This window comes from Bufo gargarizans, chromosome 3 (genome assembly GCF_014858855.1).
Source record: "Bufo gargarizans isolate SCDJY-AF-19 chromosome 3, ASM1485885v1, whole genome shotgun sequence".
Classification (NCBI taxonomy): Eukaryota; Metazoa; Chordata; class Amphibia; order Anura; family Bufonidae; genus Bufo; species Bufo gargarizans.
The window spans coordinates 249,033,536-249,052,735 of NC_058082.1; the positions used below are offsets into that span (position 1 = coordinate 249,033,536).

The 19,200-nt window shown below is 41.5% G+C and overlaps 1 protein-coding gene across 1 annotated transcript in view; it reads left to right on the plus strand.

The window, feature by feature from the left end:
- The window catches only part of ZPLD1 (zona pellucida like domain containing 1), a 154,211-nt gene that overhangs the window by 45,055 nt on the left and 89,956 nt on the right, over window positions 1-19,200 (plus strand). Inside the window, exons 7-10 of the mRNA XM_044285577.1 lie at window positions 4,784-4,881; window positions 5,727-5,807; window positions 6,206-6,377; window positions 15,944-16,052. Of these exons, the coding sequence (XP_044141512.1) occupies window positions 4,784-4,881; window positions 5,727-5,807; window positions 6,206-6,377; window positions 15,944-16,052 (460 nt within the window). The remainder of the gene's footprint in view (window positions 1-4,783; window positions 4,882-5,726; window positions 5,808-6,205; window positions 6,378-15,943; window positions 16,053-19,200) is intronic.

Genomic DNA, 19,200 nt, shown 5'->3' on the forward strand with positions numbered 1-19,200 from the left:
GCACCATAGAGAGTTTAGTGGGTGATAAGTTTAAATTGAATCCTGTATTGTATAGGTAACCAGTGCAATGACTGGCACAGGGTGAAAATATCAGAGTACGGTTAGACAGAAGATGAGCCTAGCTGCTCCATTCAGGGTGGTTTAGAGAGGGGATAGTAAAGTGAGGGGGAGACCAAGTAACAGTGAGTTACGGTAATCAAGACAAGAATGAATTAGGTTAAAAATGTGTTTTTGTTGTTTCAACAGTAAGAACAGAGCAAATTCTAGAGATGTGAAGGAACATACTTACCTTCTTCCCCGATGACGCGCTCCCACACCCACATCATGCTGCTGGCTGTGCTGAAGGCCGATTCCTGGGCTTTCATTGCTCCTCCCACAGCCAGCAGCGCAATGTGCGGCTTGCAGGGGGAGCTCTGGGGCTCAGAAGAACAGTGAAGCAGGGAGCGGAGAGGGTTCCCTGCTTCACTCTGAAACAAACAGCCCGGCAGTGACCAGAACTGCCGGCTTGGTGGGCATGCCCTCCCCTTGCCTCTGCACTTCTGCTTGCCTCTGTGCCCAGGGCGCATATTATACATGTTTGAATAGCCCTCTGACGGGGCCCAGCATTGTCACTGTACTTCATGCCGGGCCCCGTCAAAGCGCTCCTATTACATGTGAGTGCAGCGGGCCCCCTCCCCTTCCCCGGGACCGGTTGTAACGCCCCTGGGCAGATCTTCAGTGCAGAGATTAGTGATGGGCTCCTGCACTTTAGGACTGAGAAAGGAGTGAAAAGCGTTTTTTTTTATTATTGGATAGTTAACAGGTGAGAGGGGTGAAAGGGGTGAAATAGGTCTGTTTGGTGAGGTGGAGAGCATAGTTGTAGGTCTTTAGTATAAACTTTTAATGGAGGAAATGTTCTGGTGTATGAGATTTTCTTCACAGGTTTTCAGCACCCAAGGTGCATCACTGAAGAAAGTAAGTGTGAAATCTGTGCTAGAATTGCTTTCTTCTGTGTTGGGAGGTTCTAAGCTTAGGGGGCACTACTTCATCCATGGTTCTTCTAAGGGTATCGTTTTAGTGTTTTTCAACTCGATCAGGACAGGTTAGGGAAGAGATTGGGGAGATATATGACTGTAGAATGAAAGTTGGGGTCAACGGCAGATCCTGAAAAAGACCAAGTCATTTGTATTACCATCTTCATGTGTCTGAGAATTAGGAAGCTGTGAAAAGCCAAGAGAAGATGTTAGAGATAGAAGTTAGGAGGCATATGGAGAGATTTGGCTGTCTATGGGGATGTTACCTAAAATGTGAGTTTATAATTCATAAGATGGGAAATGGTTAAGCCAGGCAGCAAAGTGATTCAGGAACTGGGTGGGTGAGTTAGGGGGTGGTATACAACTGTCACTCTCAAGAGAACTTGAAAGAAGAAAGTCACGAATGTAGGTGAGTTTGTTGCACACTGCCCATGGATTCCAGGATGAACAGTTAAAAGAGATAAAAAAAAGACATAAAGCAATTGTTAATTAGTCCATATTGGCATTAGAGTAGTTCACCCATTTCATGCAGGCCCCCCCCCCCCCCCCGAAATAAACAGAGCGGCAGATCATCTATGCACACTGGCACTTCAATTATCTCTATGGGACTTCCCGAGATAGCTGATATAATCATTATCCCCTATCCTGTGACTAGGGGGAAAACATGAAATTACTGGAATACCCCTTTAAATTTACACTCTTTATGTGTTAAATGGGATTATTAAATCTGCCTAAATTTTGACAATATTATAGTGATACCAAACTTTAATTCAATTAGTTATCTCCCATAATGCGCTTCAAACTGATTCACATTCACTTCTATTACAACCCTAATTTCAAAAAAGTTGGGACAGTGTGTGAAATGTATATACATGTAAATAAAAACAGAATGCAATAATTTATAAATCTCATAGACCTAAAATGCATATCAGATGTTGAAAGTGAGACATTTTAACATTTCATTAAAAAAATTAACTCCGTTAGAGCTTGATGGCAGAAATGCATGTAAAAAAAGTTGGGACGGGGTAACAAAAGGCTGGAAAAGTAATTGATATAATAAAAACAGCTGCATGAGCAATTAGCTACTAAATCACATGAGTAGGTATAAAAGAACATGTTAGAAAGGCATTGTATCTCAGAAGCAAAGATGGGCAGAGATTCACCAATCTGCAAAACCGACCTATAAAAATTGTGGAATTATTTCAGAAAAAACTTTGAATATCCCACCATCTACTGTACATAATATCATCAAAAGATTCCGAGATTTGTGGAAATCCATGTGCGCAGTTGTGATTCACAACTAATCTGAGTTTCCTCGTGCTTCATGGTAATGAACCAGTTGTTCCTAAAATGGCAGCTGCACATGTTACAAAGTGAAAGTAAGAAGCCTGGGAATGCAAAATCACCCATAGCAGACCTATCCCCTGTGATGTCACAGCTCTATAAAACTATCATCCCACACTGTCTCCGCCAATGTCCTGGAAGCTGAGCATAGGGAGAGACGTGGCAAACTTTCATGCGCTCGGGACAGTGTTGCTGAAAATGATTAATAGAAGAATATTGGAGAGGGAGAGTGCATGGAGAGTACAGGGACAGTGCAGGGAGACATGTCAGTTTTATTTATTCCTATATTTACTTATTCCTACATCAGCCGTAAACTAAGATATATAATTTAATACCAATAAGATGGAAGCCTTTATAGTGTGCCAATCAATACCATCCAGTCTGCACCCCTTAGGGGGGCTAGGTTTCAATTAGGACCATCTTCATCTTTTGCTGGCTTTACTTCTTCCAAATCATTGTTCAAAGTCTCAATGTTATAGAAAAGTCAGCAAGATGCAGAGAGAGGAGGAGCTTGATGTTCCTAATGACATATTCATCGATATTAGATGATGTGGAAAAGGAGGAAAAGCAGATTGCAGAAAAAGGCTCCCACCTGTAGGGCAGGGGAGTGTTGGGGTTGAAGAGGGTATGCCAGAGCTGATTAATATTCAGTGTTTACTGTCAAGCAACCTGCAGGACATTGCAGACAAGAACAGCTTAATATGTATATTGGCTCTCCACCTAACCAGCCAAACTGCATAACAGCAACAGCCCCTGTTTAAAGGTGCCGCATGGCAATGAGGAAGGACTATACTGTGCTGTCTTCATTATTAAATGAAAGGCAGTTGTGGGCTAATTGGCCATGCGGTTCTTCATCATAGCCTGCCTGCAACCTACTTGCAACACGGCCGCTCCATGTGACCATACTTTAGGGCAGAGTGGCTTGGGTAGACCTGATTTATAGCGATTTGTGACTAATTAATTCGTAATTACTCACATTTCTTGGCTAACTTCGTCCAAATTGCTGAATCAAGTGTTTTAAAACTTCGCTCCTCTCTACTCATGATCTACAGACCCTCAGGTGGCACTGAAGAAAAAACAGGCATGATTCTGTACTGAAAATCACCTCACCAGCTCAGGAAACACTTCTAGAAACCATTGTCTGTGAACACAGTTCACTGTGTAATCCACAAATGCAAGTTGTAGTATCATGCAAAGGATAAGTGATATGTCCACATGATCCAGAAATGCCACCCTCTTCTCTGGGCCAAAGCTCATTTAAAATGGACTGAGATGGAATGGAAACATATTCTGTGGTCAGCTTAATCAAAATTCGTTAATTTTTTGGGAAACAATGGATGCTGCTGTGTGCTATGTCCAAAAGCTTGCATCTTTGATGTTATGGGGTTGCATTAGTGGCTATGGCATGGGCATCTTACACATCTGGAAAGTCACTATCAATACTAAACAGTATATAGAGGTTTTAAAGTAACCTATGCTCCGATTCAGACAATGTCTCTTTCAGGGAAAGCCTTGCATATTTCAGCAAGACAATGTAATGAAGAATGGAGCAGCATTCCTCTCCCACAACTCCAGGAATTGGTCTACTCACTTCCCAGACATTTACAGACTGTTGTTAAAAGAAAAGGGGATGCTACACAATAGTAGACATAGACCTGCCCCAACTTTTTTGAGATGTGTTGCTGCCATCAAGTCCTAAATTAATTAGTTAATTTTCTTCATGAAAATGAAATAGTAAAATGTCTCACTTTCAACATCTTATCTGTGTTCTATATAACCTTATAAAATGTTAGCATTTATCTGAAACATGGTTAAGCCTACTTTCACACTGGCGTTTTGGTTTCCGTTTGTGAGATCCATTTCAGGGCTCTCGCAAGCGATCCAAAATGGATCAGTTTTTCCCAAATGCAATCTGAATGGATAAGGATCTGTTCACAATGCATCAGTTTGCCTCCGTTCCACCTCCATCCCGCTTGCAGTGTTTTAGTGTCCGCCTGACGATGCGGAGGCAAATGGACCCATCCTGACACACAATGTAAGTCAATGGGGACAGATCCGTTTTCAATGACACAATATGGCACAATAGAAAACGGATCCGTCTTGAACACCATTGAAAGTCAATGGGAGACGGACCAGTGTTGGCTATGTTACAGATAATACAAACGGATCCGTTCTGAACAGATGCATGCGGTTGTATTATCTGAACGGAAGTGTTTGTGCAGATCCATGACGGATCCGCACCAAACGCAAGTGTGAAAGTAGCCTAAGGTAGAATCAAGAAAAAAGAACTATAAGCATGCACACACGCTTCATCCTAATCTATAATACCATACTTTATTCCACTAAGAAACATTGCTGTTTATTGGTTGCTATGTACTACCATTGTTCTAAACATAAATTTATATCAATAATGTTTACTATTACAGGATTCAACCTACAGCCAGCAATTGCTAATTCCTAGCACTGGATTGCCATTGAAAACAAAAATATATGCAGCAGTGAGAGCAACCAACCTTGACGGACGGTATTTAGATGCAGCTTTTTATTGTTCTTGCTTGTTTTTTGTCTCCTGCCCTTGCATATGAATGATTCACCAAACATTCTGTGTAGATGAGGAATGTGCATAGATATCACTTCTTGTAAAAAGAGAAAGGATAAGCTTTGAGCCAATTAAAGATACCTGTCAGCTCCCATTTGCTACACTTACTGAGGGCAGCATAGTGTAATGACTAACCCGCTGATTTCAGCTGTAGGTCTTGTGATGATGGCATTCAGTATTTTTAGAGTACTAACCTGGTAAAGCCTGCAGTGCATGCCAGTGCTGTGAGAGAGATGAGTCCAATGCCACACTCTGCTCCCACCTTCCCCGCCTCCAGACAAGGACTGACAGTTGTCTTTCCTATTCACAACAAGAATGACTGTTCTATTTGTCCCATTCTAATCTGAAGGAACTGCTCACTTGACCTCCAAATGAAGCCAGTGACAGCAGAATAAGCTTGGTCTTAGCTTTTTAACACTTATAGCTGGTCACGCCTTTGGTGCTTAGTTGGAACTTCTCATCACTAGGGGATGCTTGGCTTGAAACGGTTGAGAAACACTGCCCCAAAGCAGAAGCTAGGTAGTACAAGTGCTCCTTTACCAGCAAAGGATGGCATGTATCCTTAACAAAGGCTGCAATATACTCTCAAAAGAAGTCAACCTATATCCAGCATGATATCTATCTATGTGTGTGTGTGTGTGTGTGTGTGTGTGTGTGTGTGTGTGTGCGTGTGCTTTATATGATAAAAGCAGTGTTTTAAAAAAAAAAAAGATTGTGACTCTGGCTACCATTTTCTACCTTTTCTGATGATTTCTTGCCATCTGCCATAGGTGGAATGTTTTAATGGACTATTGCTATACAACACCTTCTGGTAATCCAAATGATGACATCAGATATGATCTGTTCCTCAGGTAAAAAATGTTACTGAAATATACAATACTAAATATGTAAAGATATTCAGTAGAACAATGTGGTTTATACTATAAATTTTTAGCTATTCTTAATTGATATATGTCTTTTCATTTATGCAATTGTAGGGTCATAATATCTTCATACACATCAACATATATAGCTTATCCATTTAGTTGCATTTATGGGTTCACACATATACCGGTACATTTTTCTGTCCACTCAACCATTATTCTGGGATCAGCTATCAGTTACCATATCAATTTCATTACAATGTCACATTTACTTGCTGAATGAAATGCTACAAAAGAAACACTTAAACCTTCATACAGTAAGTGCCTTGTTCCTTCACTGAAAAATATCAATTTCTACTGATGTGCCATTAATCTTTCATTTAAAGCTGTGATAAAGACCCGCAGACAACTATTTTTGAAAATGGCAAAAGTCAAATGGGGAGATTTTCCTTTGAAGTGTTCCGGTTCGTCAAACATAAAAACCAGAAAATGTCCACTGTTTTCTTGCACTGCGTAACCAAATTATGTAGATCAGATGACTGCCCATATTTAACACCTGTAAGTACAGAAACTGTCCAGTTATGAAAAAACTATGGAAAATGCTCAATTACGTTCTTCAAAATGGGTATATAAGGGTATTGGGGCCTGTGTGTTTCTTGGCATTTTGGAAACATTCATGGTAGAAATGGCAGAATATTCCTAGGGTTAGTTGATTATTACTTTATCTGTTTATATTAAGAAATATTATAAATGGCAATTTCATGTATGTTGTTGCAGCCTTTGGAAATGTTAAATAATTAGACAAGAAAGCCACCAAGGTTTCTTTAGAGTCTTCTTTAGAAAAATAAATACTTTTTCAATCCATTACAAAAGCACACATATTCTTATTTTAACAAAATAAATACCATAGTACCAGGATCTATATTCATCTTGATTTCAGCATACTGTATAAAAGTCATTATATATCTGTGTTGCACACAAAAATTGTTTCTTATGAATTTTGTATCGTGGCTGTAGAATCCATGAGATAATTGTGGCATGCATCAATGTGTATTGTCTTACAGAGCAATTCTCAAGGAGGCACCATATGACAACACATATATTTTGTGTACTGCCATACAGAGTTAGAACCCTTTATATTTGAATGTTCCCATTTTAGCTATTACCACTGTGACAAAGTTAGATGGCAACAATACTGAAGGAGAAATGGCAAATTACATGGCACTCACCAACATCAATTTGTCTATATTGTATACTGAATGATAAACACAAACTCTTCAAAATATGTGCAACTATAGTGGCTGCCTCATGTGACTAATGAAGGGTCCTAACAGTAAATTTGAACAAAGTTTGTTTAAAGCAGATAAATCATTATTATCATGTAGAAAAATCACGTATACATACATCCATACATTAAATGTCAGCAGATTTGACCATGCTAATCTGTTGACAGCATTAGGTAGAGGCTGTGGAGACCAAGACAAACATACCTTTTGTGGAGCTTTCAATATCAGGATTAGTGTGCATATACAGTTGCAAGAAAAAGTATGTGAACCCTTTGGAATTATATGGATGTCTGCACAAATTGGTCATAAAATGTGATCTGATCTTCATCTAAGTCACAACAATAGACAATCACAGTCTGCTTAAACTAATAACACACAAAGAATTAAATGTTACCATGTTTTTATTGAACACACCATGTAAACATTCACAATGTAGGTGGAAAAAGTATGTGAAACCCCTAGACTAATGACATCTCCAAGAGCAAATTGGAGTGAGGTGTCAGCCAACTGGAGTCCAATTAATGAGATGAGATTGGAGGTGTTGGTTACAGCTTCCCTTCCCTATAAAAAACACACACCAGTCCTGGGTTTGCTTTTCACAGGAAGCATTGCCTGATATGAATGATGCCTCGCACAAAAGAGCTCTCAGAAGACCTACTATTAAGAATTGTTGACTTGCATAAAGCTGGAAAGGGTTATAAAAGTATCTCCAAAAGCCTTGCTGTCCACGGTAAAACAAATTGTCTATAAATGGAGATAGTTCACCACTGCTGCTACTCTCCCTAGGAGTGTCCTTCCTGTAAAGATGACTGCAAGAGCACAGCGCAGACTGCTCAATGAGGTGAAAAAGAATCCTAGAGTGTCAGCTAAAGAGTTACAAAAGACTCTGGCATATGCTAACATCCACTAAACAAGAATGGATTTCATGGGAAGATACCGCAGAGAAAGCCACTGCTGTCCAAAAAAAAACATTTCTGCACATTTACAGTTTGCACAAGAGCACCTGGATGTTCCACAGCAATACTGGCAAAATATTCTGTGGACAGATGAAACCAAAGTTGAGTTGTTTGGAAGAAACACACAGCACTACATGTGGAGAAAAATAGGCACAGCACACCAACATCAAAACCTCATCCCAACTGTGAAGTATGGTGGTGGGGGCATCATGGTTTGGGGCTGCTTTGCTGCGTCAGGGCCTGGACGGATTGCTATCACCAAAGAAAAAATGAATTCCCAAGTTTATCAATACATTTTGCAGGAGAACTTAAGGCCATCTGTCCACCAGCTGAAGCTCAACAGAAGATGCGTGTTGCAACAGGACAACGACCCAAAGCATAGAAGTAAATCAACAACAGAATGGCTTAAACAGAAGAAAATATGCCTTCTGGAGTGGCCCAGTCAGAGTCCTGATCTCAACCCGATTGTATAGTGTTCATTTTAGGAAATGGTCAGATATCATAGTCAAGTATCAAAATAATGCCAATGTGACACCTGACCCTGACACCTGACCATGGCACCTGACATCATCTGACACTGACACCTGACTCTCACATCTGAGTTTGACTTAGTCAAAGTGAGAATGAGTTATAGATATACTATGTATTTGTATACTAAATTGCACAACCAAAGTATGTCTATTGCTGAGCTTAGAGCTCTATCCCTAAAATGCTGTAAGCTAACACATTACAGTGTTATATGAGCTTGTAGCTGATAGCTCAGTGGTGAAGCAATTGCCTCATACCCAGTGTTTCTGTGTTCAAAACCCCTTTAAGCCGCTAACATTTTTTACATTTTATTAAGCCCTAGATAAGAGGCAAATTTAAATGATGTATGACATTGATATCGGACTTCCTTCACTTGTCAGGGTCACAAAGGATTTTAGGTTTACTGTGGTTTTGTATGCTACATCACAAAGATGAACAAAAATCCCAAGCTCATACAAGGCAAGCTGGTAGCTCAGTGGTAATGCCGTTGCCCCCATATCCAGGCTTTCTGTGTTCAAAACCCCTACCAGCATTTTATTAAGCCCTAGATAAGAGGCAAATTTTAATAATGTGTGACGCTGATATCTGACTTCCTTCACTTGTCAGGGTCACAAAGGATTTTAGGTTTACTGTGATTTTTTGGTATAATACATCCATAGATACAAAAAATGACCATTTGGCTGCTAAACCTATAGCTCAGTGGTAAAACATTTTCTTTGCATGTAGTGTTCATGGGTTCAAAACCCCTTTCAGGCTTTTAATAAAATGTATATTTTATATTTTATTGAGCTCTAGATCAGAGACAAATTCAAGTGGTGTGTGATGTAAGTAGTCCTTTTTTATTTTATTAAGAGTACATGGGCAGCACTATAATAAAGGGGGCACTAATTTACTGTATCTTCATCTATTTCCAAAGTTTTTTTTTTGTTGTTGTTGTCTTGAAAGTCAATATAATATTATATTATATTGTATTCTTATTTCTTAGGAAGGAGTCTAATTATCAGATCTGTAAATCACTTTATTACAATTATTTGTCGGCATCCACCCAAACATAAGCTGCAAAGATATGACCACTAGGGGTCTCACTAGTCCACTGTAGTTAGGCATATTCCAGCTCTCCCAGCAAATACAAGCAGGAGGAAGTTTGGGCCTGTTCTGGAATAGCTGATGAGGAGACTTGCCAGATTCACTGCCTCTTCACAGATCTGCAAAGCAAATTATCTTACTGTAAGTCTGCTCTCCCTCTGCTATATTACATGGCTTATACATTGATTCAACCCTCTCAAGTGTGTATGCAGTTCCATATTAGCTAGAATCACTGTATTTATGGGACCCCTGAAAAAGTTGATTAGTCACTGTATACAGAGCTGTGTCTTGGATTATACATATCTACTGTATATATGTGTATTATACACACAATTTTTTTTTACTAGGCCCATGTGCAGCACGAGGCCCCAAAACATTCTCATCTCGGCTGCACTGACCGGAATCCAGCCACCAGACCTAGCTAAAAAGGAGCAATAAACTGATAGGCGAACAAGTTCGTTTGCTCCACCATCAGATTCACAAAGTGGTCACTGAAAAAATAAATAAAAAAGTCATATTCAGTGAAGCCCACTGTGCGAATATGGATTCCTGGTTGGCCAACAAAGTCAGGAATCAAAGGCTCAGAATACTCTGGGGTACTCCAGCCAAGTTCACCGGTAGGGGGTTCAGGTGAACTTGCCTGGTGGGCCGGAAAACTAGTACGAGCCCCAGGGCTGCTCATACTAGTGGGGGAGTGTGTGTGTATCTAAAACTTTACTTAGTGTGTGTGTGTGGGGGCGGTGTATTTTTATGTTTACCCTACCCTAACCTAACAGAATCCCCCAAAAATTGCTCACACCCCAAAAACTCGCTGATCAGCGGTACCAAGCTGATCAGCGGTGAGGTGGGCGATGCGCTAACAGTGGCCGAGCGCTCTTTTATGGCTAAGAGTGTCGGCCATAGTCAGCGCACCTACAAAAATAAAAAATATATACTTGCGCTCCAAAATATGTAGGGGGGGAGGTAAGCTGCAGCACCCCTGGGGGGATGGGGGTCGCACAGGGTGCTGTGGACCCCAGACAACCTTAGATCCGTGAGCTGTACACTCAAAAAATCTTTTTTTTTTCCACTATCCCAGCCTAACCTAATGCTTTCCCTAAATGTTTATATGCCAGATAGCACTTTATGGGGTCTCAGGGGCCACGGATGGCGGCGGATCATGTGGGATGCAGAAGGACCAATTCTCCTCTCTCCTTGCTCACACAGAAGTCTGTGGGCGGGGAGAGCGGAGCTCCATGACATTATCTCCAGGTCAGTCCCTCCAGCCAATCACAGGCGATCCTCACCCTCCGTCACCGCCACCTCACAGGATCTACGGATGAAGATTGGTGGTGTATATTACACCACCGATCACCCTCCTATTCCGGGTCACCGGAGACCCAAATAACCCGGAAATGCTGCAAACCGCAGGTCTGAATTGACCTGCGGTTAGCAGCGATCACCAATACCGGGGGGGGGGGTCACAGAACCACACTCGGCATTGTCACAGGGTGCCTTCTGAATAATTTCAGCAGACACACCGTTTTGATCACCACCCGCTGCACATCGGTGATCGGAAATACACAGGGCGTACAGGTATGCCCTGTGTCCGTAACAGGTTAAAGAGGCTCTGTCACCAGAATCAACCCTATTAGACCATACATACTGCCTGGTAGGGCTTATTATGCTGATTATGTATGAAAAATAGCTGCAGAGATATCTGTGTTTTTATTCATATGCAAATAAACAATTAGAGCACTGAATATTCTGAGCAATGCTCTGTAACACCCCCCCTCCCCCTATTGACTGACAGGGCTAGACAGCAGGCTGACGTCACAGTACCATGGAGACCCGATGGACACCCTGCACCCGGCAGGATCCCGCACGTGCAGCTGTCAGCTCTGACCGCGGCAGTGCAAGGGTTAATGAGCCGATATCAGTGTTTTCACCGATGCCGGTGCATACAGCAGGGGTCCAACTATCAGTGACTGCCGGACCCCTGCAGCTGATTGGACGGGAGTAGCTCCTGTGGCCTCCCGATCATAGTGCTGCACCTCTAAGGCGCTGGGATTTGTGACCATGTTTACAGTGACATACCTGTACAGCGCTGGTATCTTATGGGTTAATGATATATTATTTATTATAGTATATGCTATTAAAGAAAAAAACATATGTCTTTCTGAAGACTTAAACCTGGGATATCTACATGCAAAGCTATAACATTACCACATAGGGACATCACCACATGGTTTTTCTATACTTAGAAGCTATCACATGTACTGTGATCTGTATGATCATATATTGTGTCTGTGGATAAAGCAGTAATATGTAGATCCGCTTTCTGAGCAAATCTCAGTGTGGTGAAGCTATAGCACACTGTGTGTATAATACACATATATACAGTAGATATGTATAATCCAGGACACAGCTCTGTATACAGTGACTAATCAACTTTTTCAGTGGTCCCAGAAATACAGTGATTCTAACTAATATGGAACTGCATACACACTTGAGAGAGGTGAATCAATGTATAAGCCATGTAAGATAGTGGAGGGAGAGTAGACTCTTAGTAAGATAATTTGGTTTGCTGTGAAGAGGCAGTGAATCTGGCAAGTCTCCTCATCAGCTATTCCAGAACAGGCCCACACTTCCTCCTGCTTGTATTTGCTGGGAGAGCTGGACCATGCCTAACCACAGTGGACTAGTGAGACCCCTAGTAGTCATATCTTTGCAGCTTATGTTTGGGTGGATGCCGACAAATAATTGCAATAAAGTGATTTACAGATCTGATAATTAGACTCCTTCCTAAGAAATAAGAATACATTATTATATTGTACAGTGACTGTTTCAAGACAACAACAAATGAAAAAACCCTCAGTCACCTGGAAATAGATGAATAGACAGTAAATTAGTGCCTCCTTTATTATAGTGCTGTCTATGTATTCTTAATAAAATAAAAAAAGACTACTTACACCACACACCACTTGAATTTGTCTCTGATCTAGAGCTCAATAAAATATAAAATATACATTTTATTAAAAGCCTGAAAGGGGTTTTGAACCCATGAATACTACATGCAAAGCAAGTGTTTTACCACTGAGCTATAGCATTAGACACTAAATAAAGTGATTTTTTTTATCTATGAGATGTAGTATACCAAAAAACCACAGTAAACCTAAAATCCTTTGTGACCAGTGAAGGAAGTCAGATATCAGCATCACACATCATTTAAAATTGCCTCTTATCTAGGGCTTAATAAAATGTAAACATGTTTTAGAGGGGTTTTGAACACAGAAACACCAGACATGGGGCAACAGCATTACCACTGAGCTACCAGCTTGCCTTGTACAAGCTCAGGATTTTTGTTCATCCATGTGATGCAGCATACAAAACCACAGTAAAGCTAAAATCCTTTGTGACCCTGACAAGTGAAGGAAGTCAGATATCAGCGTCACACATCATTTAAATTTGCCTCTTATCTAGGGCTTAATAAAATGTAACTTTTTTAGGGGTTTAAAGGGGTTTTGAACACAGAAACACTGGGTATGAGGCAATTGCTTTACCACTGAGCTATCAGCTACGCACTCATATAACACTGTAATGTGTTAGCTTACAACATTTTCGGCACAAAGCTATAAGCTCAGCAATAGACATACTTTGGTTGTGTGATTTAGCATACAAATACATAGTATATCTATAACTCATTCTCACTTTGACCCTGACCTATGAAGAGCATAAGTCAAACTCAGATATGAGAGTCAGATGTGAGAGTAAGATGTCAGAGTCAGGTGTCAGGGGTCACATTGGCATTATTTTGATACTTGTCTATGATATCTGACCATGTCCTAAAATGAACACTATACGATTGAGATGCTGTGGCATGACCTCAAGAAAGTGATTCCCACCAGACATCCCAAGAATATTGCTAAACTGAAACAGTTCTGTAAAGAGGAATGGTCAAGAATTACTCCTGACCGTTGTGCACGTCTGATCTGCAACTATAGGAAACGTTTGGTTGAAGTTATTGCTGCCAAAGGAGGTTCAACCAGTTATTAAATTCAATGGTTCAAATAAAAACATGGTAACATTTAATTATTTGTGTGTTATTAGTTTAAGCAGACTGTGATTGTCTATTGTTGTGACTTAGATGAAGATCAGATCACATTTTATGACCTATTTGTGCAGAAATACATATCATTCCAAAGGGTTCACCTACTTTTTCTTACAACTGTAGAGTTGGTATTCTGGCTGATTCTGCATACCTGATGCAATTTAGCATGGCCAAAACTGCTGACAAAATTATCTGTATGGAATAAATCAAGGCAACTGGACTTACTGTAGATTTCTTAAAAACTTTTCACTCGTTCTTCCAAAGAACTTTCTCAATTCTGAGTGAAAGCTCTTTGGAAGAACGAGTGAAACGTTTTAAAGAAATCTACAGCAAGTCCAGTTGCCTTGATTTATTCCTTACAGATATACCATGACCTGGATAAATGAGAACCTTCACAGACACCTGCTGACAGAATTCCTTATAAGTTGTAACAAGCAAAAATGATATAGGTATTTAGTCAAAGAAGGAGGACATGAACAATGCATATTCTTTATGATTGCAGATATAGTGAGCTACAGTCAGGTCCATAAATATTGGGACATCGACACAATTCTAACATTTTTGGCTCTATACACCACATAATGGATTTGAAATGAAACAAACAAGATGTGCTTTAACTGCAGACTGTCAGTTTTAATTTGAGGGTATTTACATCCAAATCAGGTGAACGGTGTAGGAATTACAACAGTTTGCATATGTGCCTCCCACTTGTTAAGGGGCCAAAAGTAATGGGACAAAATACTAATCATAAATTAAACTTTCACTTTTTAATACTTGGTTGCAAATTCTTTTGCAGTCAATTACAGCCTGAAGTCTGGAACACATTGACATCACCAGACGCTTGGCTTCATCCCTGCTGATGCTCTGCCAGGCCTCTACTGCAACTGTCTTCAGTTCCTGCTTGTTCTTGGGGCATTTTCCCTTCAGTTTTGTCTTCAGCAAGTGAATTGCATGCTCAATCGGATTCAGGTCAGGTGATTGACTTGGCCATTGTATAACACTCCACTTCTTTCCCTTAAAAAACTCTTTGGTTGCTTTTGCAGTATGCTTTGGGTCATTGTCCATCTGCACTGTAAAGCGCCGTCCAATGAGTTCTGAAGCATTTGGCTGAATATGAGCAGAAAATATTGCCTGAAACACTTCAGAATTCATCCTGCTGCTTTTGTCAGCAGTCACATAATCAATAAATAGAAGAGAATCAGTTCCATTGGCAGCTATACATGCCCACGCCATGACACTACCACCACCATGCGTCACTGATGAGGTGGTATGCTTAGGATCATGAGCAGTTCCTTTCCTTCTCCATACTCTTCTCTTCCCATCACTCTGGTACAAGTTATCTTGGTCTTATCTGTCCATAGGATGTTGTTCCAGAACTGTGAAAGCTTTTTTAGATGTCATTTAGCAAACTCTTATCTCGCCTTCCTGTTTTTGAAGCTCACCAATGGTTTCCATCTTGTGGTGAACCCTCTGTATTCACTCTGGTGAAGTCTTCTCTTGATTGTTGACTTTGACACATATACACCTACCTCCTGGAGAGTGTTCTTGATCTTGCCACAATCTCGTTGTGAAGCGTGTTTTCTCCACCAGGGAAATAATTCTTCCGTCATCCACCACAGTTGTTTTCCGTGGTCTTCCGGGTCTTTTGGCATTGCTAAGCTCTCCGGTGCATTCCTTCTTATTAAGTATGTTCCAAACAGTATTTTTGGCCACGCCTAATGTTTTTGCTGATAGTGACAGCTCTTTGGATCTCGTCTTGAGAGTTGACAGCAACAGATTACAAATGCAAAAAGCACACTTGAAATGAACTCTGGACCTTTTATCTGCTCATTGTAATTGGGATAATGAGGGAATAACACACACCTGGCCATGGAACAGCTGAGAAGCCAATTGTCCCATTACTTTTGGTCCCTTAACAAGTGTGAGGCACATATGCAAACTGTTGTAATTCCTACACAGTTCACCTGATTTGGATGTAAGTACCCTCAAATTAAAGCCGACAGTCTGCAGTTAAAGCACATCTAGTTTGTTTCACTTCAAATCCATTGTGGTGGTGTATACAGCCAAAAATCTTAGAATTGTGTCAATGTCTCAATATTTATGGACCTGGCTGTATTACTTTAAATAATGCCATATAAATTAAGTGGTCTGGAAAAATTAACTCTTATAATCCTACAGACGTGCCACAACAGGGAAAGAAGAGATGTACATATAAAGACTACGCTTGCCCCACAAATTCTTTCTGGAAATGCTGTTGTATCTGCTGGACCCATTATTACAAGAAGCGGTAATGTTATTCTCATTTATAGATGCTAAAATGTTTGGTTTAGTTTGTCTAAATCTCTTTCTTTTTACCTTTTACTACACTATTAGTGTATGAATGTAAAAACTATATCCATGTTGTTCGCTACTTCTGTTTTATATGCCTAACATGATGCTTCAATAACTTTCACTCTAAAATTTTCAAGCAGGGTTTCTCAAACCACCTATTCAAACCCAGAAACTGAAAAGATGACAGGATTATTCAGCTCTTCTTCAGTACAAATTAATAGAGATGGCCTTGCAGTTCGCCCGGCGGTCGCTTCGCGGCGAACTTCGGTCGTGCGCGATTCGCTGAACATGCGAACATATGGCGATGTTCGCATGTGCCATATTCTTTTGCATTGCGCCGAACTTTGACCCATGACACATCCATCAGGTGGGACAGGACAGCTAATTGAGACGTTTCCGCACATGGACATACCCCCACCCTATAACAGAACCCGATCTGCAGCCATTTTACATTCTGTGTTTTGCCAGTGTAGGGAGAGGTTGCTTTGCGGAGCAGGGACAGACTGTTAGGGACACTAAACGCTATCTAAAAGGGCTACAAAAGTCCTTTTAAGGAATCGTATAGGTGTGCTATTGAAAGGTGTTATATACTTAGGGGTGTGATATACTTATAATATACTTTCTAACATAGAAAGTATATTATAGTGTATTTGTATTGTGCAGCAGTTGTGTGTGGTTATATAGAGGGACAAGCGTTATTGTAACAACTATTTGCAATGGGTATGATATAACTGTTGTCCCCAAAAAACTGATTAAGGGGTGCGATATACCTACTTCCATAAAATACTGATTGAGGGGTTTGATATACCTGCTTCCACAAAATACTAATTGAGGGGTGTAATTTACCTGCTTCTGCAAAATACTGATTAAGGGGTTCTATATAACAGCTTCCGCAAAATACTTTTTGAGAGGTGTGATATACCTGCTTCCAAAAAATGCTGATTAAGGGGTTTGATATACCTGCTTCCACAAAATACAGATTGAGGGGTGCGATATACCTGCTTCCACAAAATATTGAATCAGGTGTTTTATATACCCGTTTCCACAAAATACTGATTGAGGGGTGCGATATACCTGCTTCTACAAAATAATGATTAAGGGGTGCAATATACCTGCTTCCACAAAATACTGATTGAGAGGTGCAATATACCTGCTTCCACAAAATATTGATCGAGGCCTGCGATACCCCGGCTTCCACAAAATATGGATTGAGGGGTGTGGTATACCTGCCTCCACCAAATATTGAATCAGGGGTTCTATATACCTGTTTCCACAAAATACTGATTGAGGGGTGTGATATACCTGCTTCTACAAAATACTGGTTAAGGGGTTCTATATACCTGCTTCCACAAAATACTGATTGAGGGGTGTGATATACCTGCTTCCACAAAATACTGATTAAGGGATTTGATATAGCTGCTTCCACAAAATACTGATTAAGGGTTTTGATATACCTGTTTCCACAAAATACTGATTAAGGGGTTCTATATACCAGCTTCCACAAATACTGCTCTTCTCTAGGGACCGCTACTGCTCTTCTTCTAGAGGAAGAGGCAAGCCATTCCGCAGGGGTGGTAAGGGTCGGACAGGTGCACCAGGCTGGAGACTAAGTGGGAAGTTGGAGAAGATGCATGCGATTACGTCAAAAGATGCACCAGAGTTGGTTGAGTGGCTCACTCAGCCTTCCACTTCTGCACCCTCCTCATCTTCTGTATCTGCACCCTCTTCACTCTCTGCTGTGTGCACCCTCAAAGACACCACCACCTCCACCATAGCCCATACACTTGAGTCAGAGGAATTATTTTCCCATCCATTCTCAGACCTTACCGATGCAAAGCCATTTTTGGTATCAGGTAAGGAAGAGGGGGTAGCAACGGCTGCCACGCAGCGGTCTGACGACAGTACCCAGATCACCTCAAGGAGGGTGATCCCCGCTGTTGCTGCCTACTCCAAGATCTCTAATGTCAGTGGTGGTGAAGGTGTCAATAATGACTTGTCAATGGATGTCACATGGGTGCCCACAAGAGAGGAAGAGGAGGGGAGTTCAGAGGGAGAGATGGAGCAGCAGATAGGGAGAAGAAGGAGGAGAAGCAGGCAGAGCTCGCAGTGCACAGGAGGCAAGAAGCAGACTGCAAATGTATCTGGAGTGAGCCATCCACCATGCACGGTCACATCTGGCGCTCCCAGGATGCCGGCACATGGCTCCGCAGTGTGGGCTATTTTAAGTGTTTCAGCTGTTGATAATAGTGTTGTGTTCTGCCGCCTGTGCTGTAAACACATAAGTCGCGGTAAGCCCAACACTCACCTAGGGATGACCGCCTTAAGAAGGCACCTGGCCTCCCATCACCGAGTCCAGCGGGAGCAATGCCATCAGAACCCACAAAGCCACACTCCCGGCGCTCCAAGTCCTGCCCCTTCTCCTTCTCCTCTCTCCTCCCATTTGACCTCCACTCCACCTTCCACGCGTTCATCTGGCAGAAGGCAGGCATCTGTGGCCCAAATGTTCAAGCGTAAAAAGTTGATGAAGCCGGATAACCCTCTTGCCCAACGGCTGACCTCTGGCTTGTCGGAACTGCTAGCCTGCCAACTACTGCCGTATAAACTGGTGGACTTGGAGGCTTTTAGAAAATTTGTGGCCATTGGCGCACCGCAATGGAAGGTCCTCAGAAGGAAATATTTCTCCCAGAAGGGCATAATGGAGCTATATGGCCACTTTCAGCGGCAAGTGAATATATCTTTGGCACACAGTGTCAGTGCAAGATACATCTGACCACAGTCACATGGTCTAGCAAACACGGGTAGGGAAGGTACATAACTTTTGCTGCCCACTGGGAGAACCTTCTGACGGCCGTCAAGCATGTAACCCGTGGCACCCGTGTGGATTTGGTGTTATTTGGTGTTACTGCCACGGATTGCATGCAGGCCTGCCTCTTCTTCTCCTCCTACTCATCCTCCGTCTACTTCTCGGATGACTCCTCTATTTCCACTGGTACCGCCTCTTCCGCTGCACCCCCCAAGCTCCCTAGAACCTATTTGATGTGCCAGGTGAGATGTTGTCATGCTGTGCTGTGGCTGTTCTGCCTGGAAGCCACAAGCTATACCGA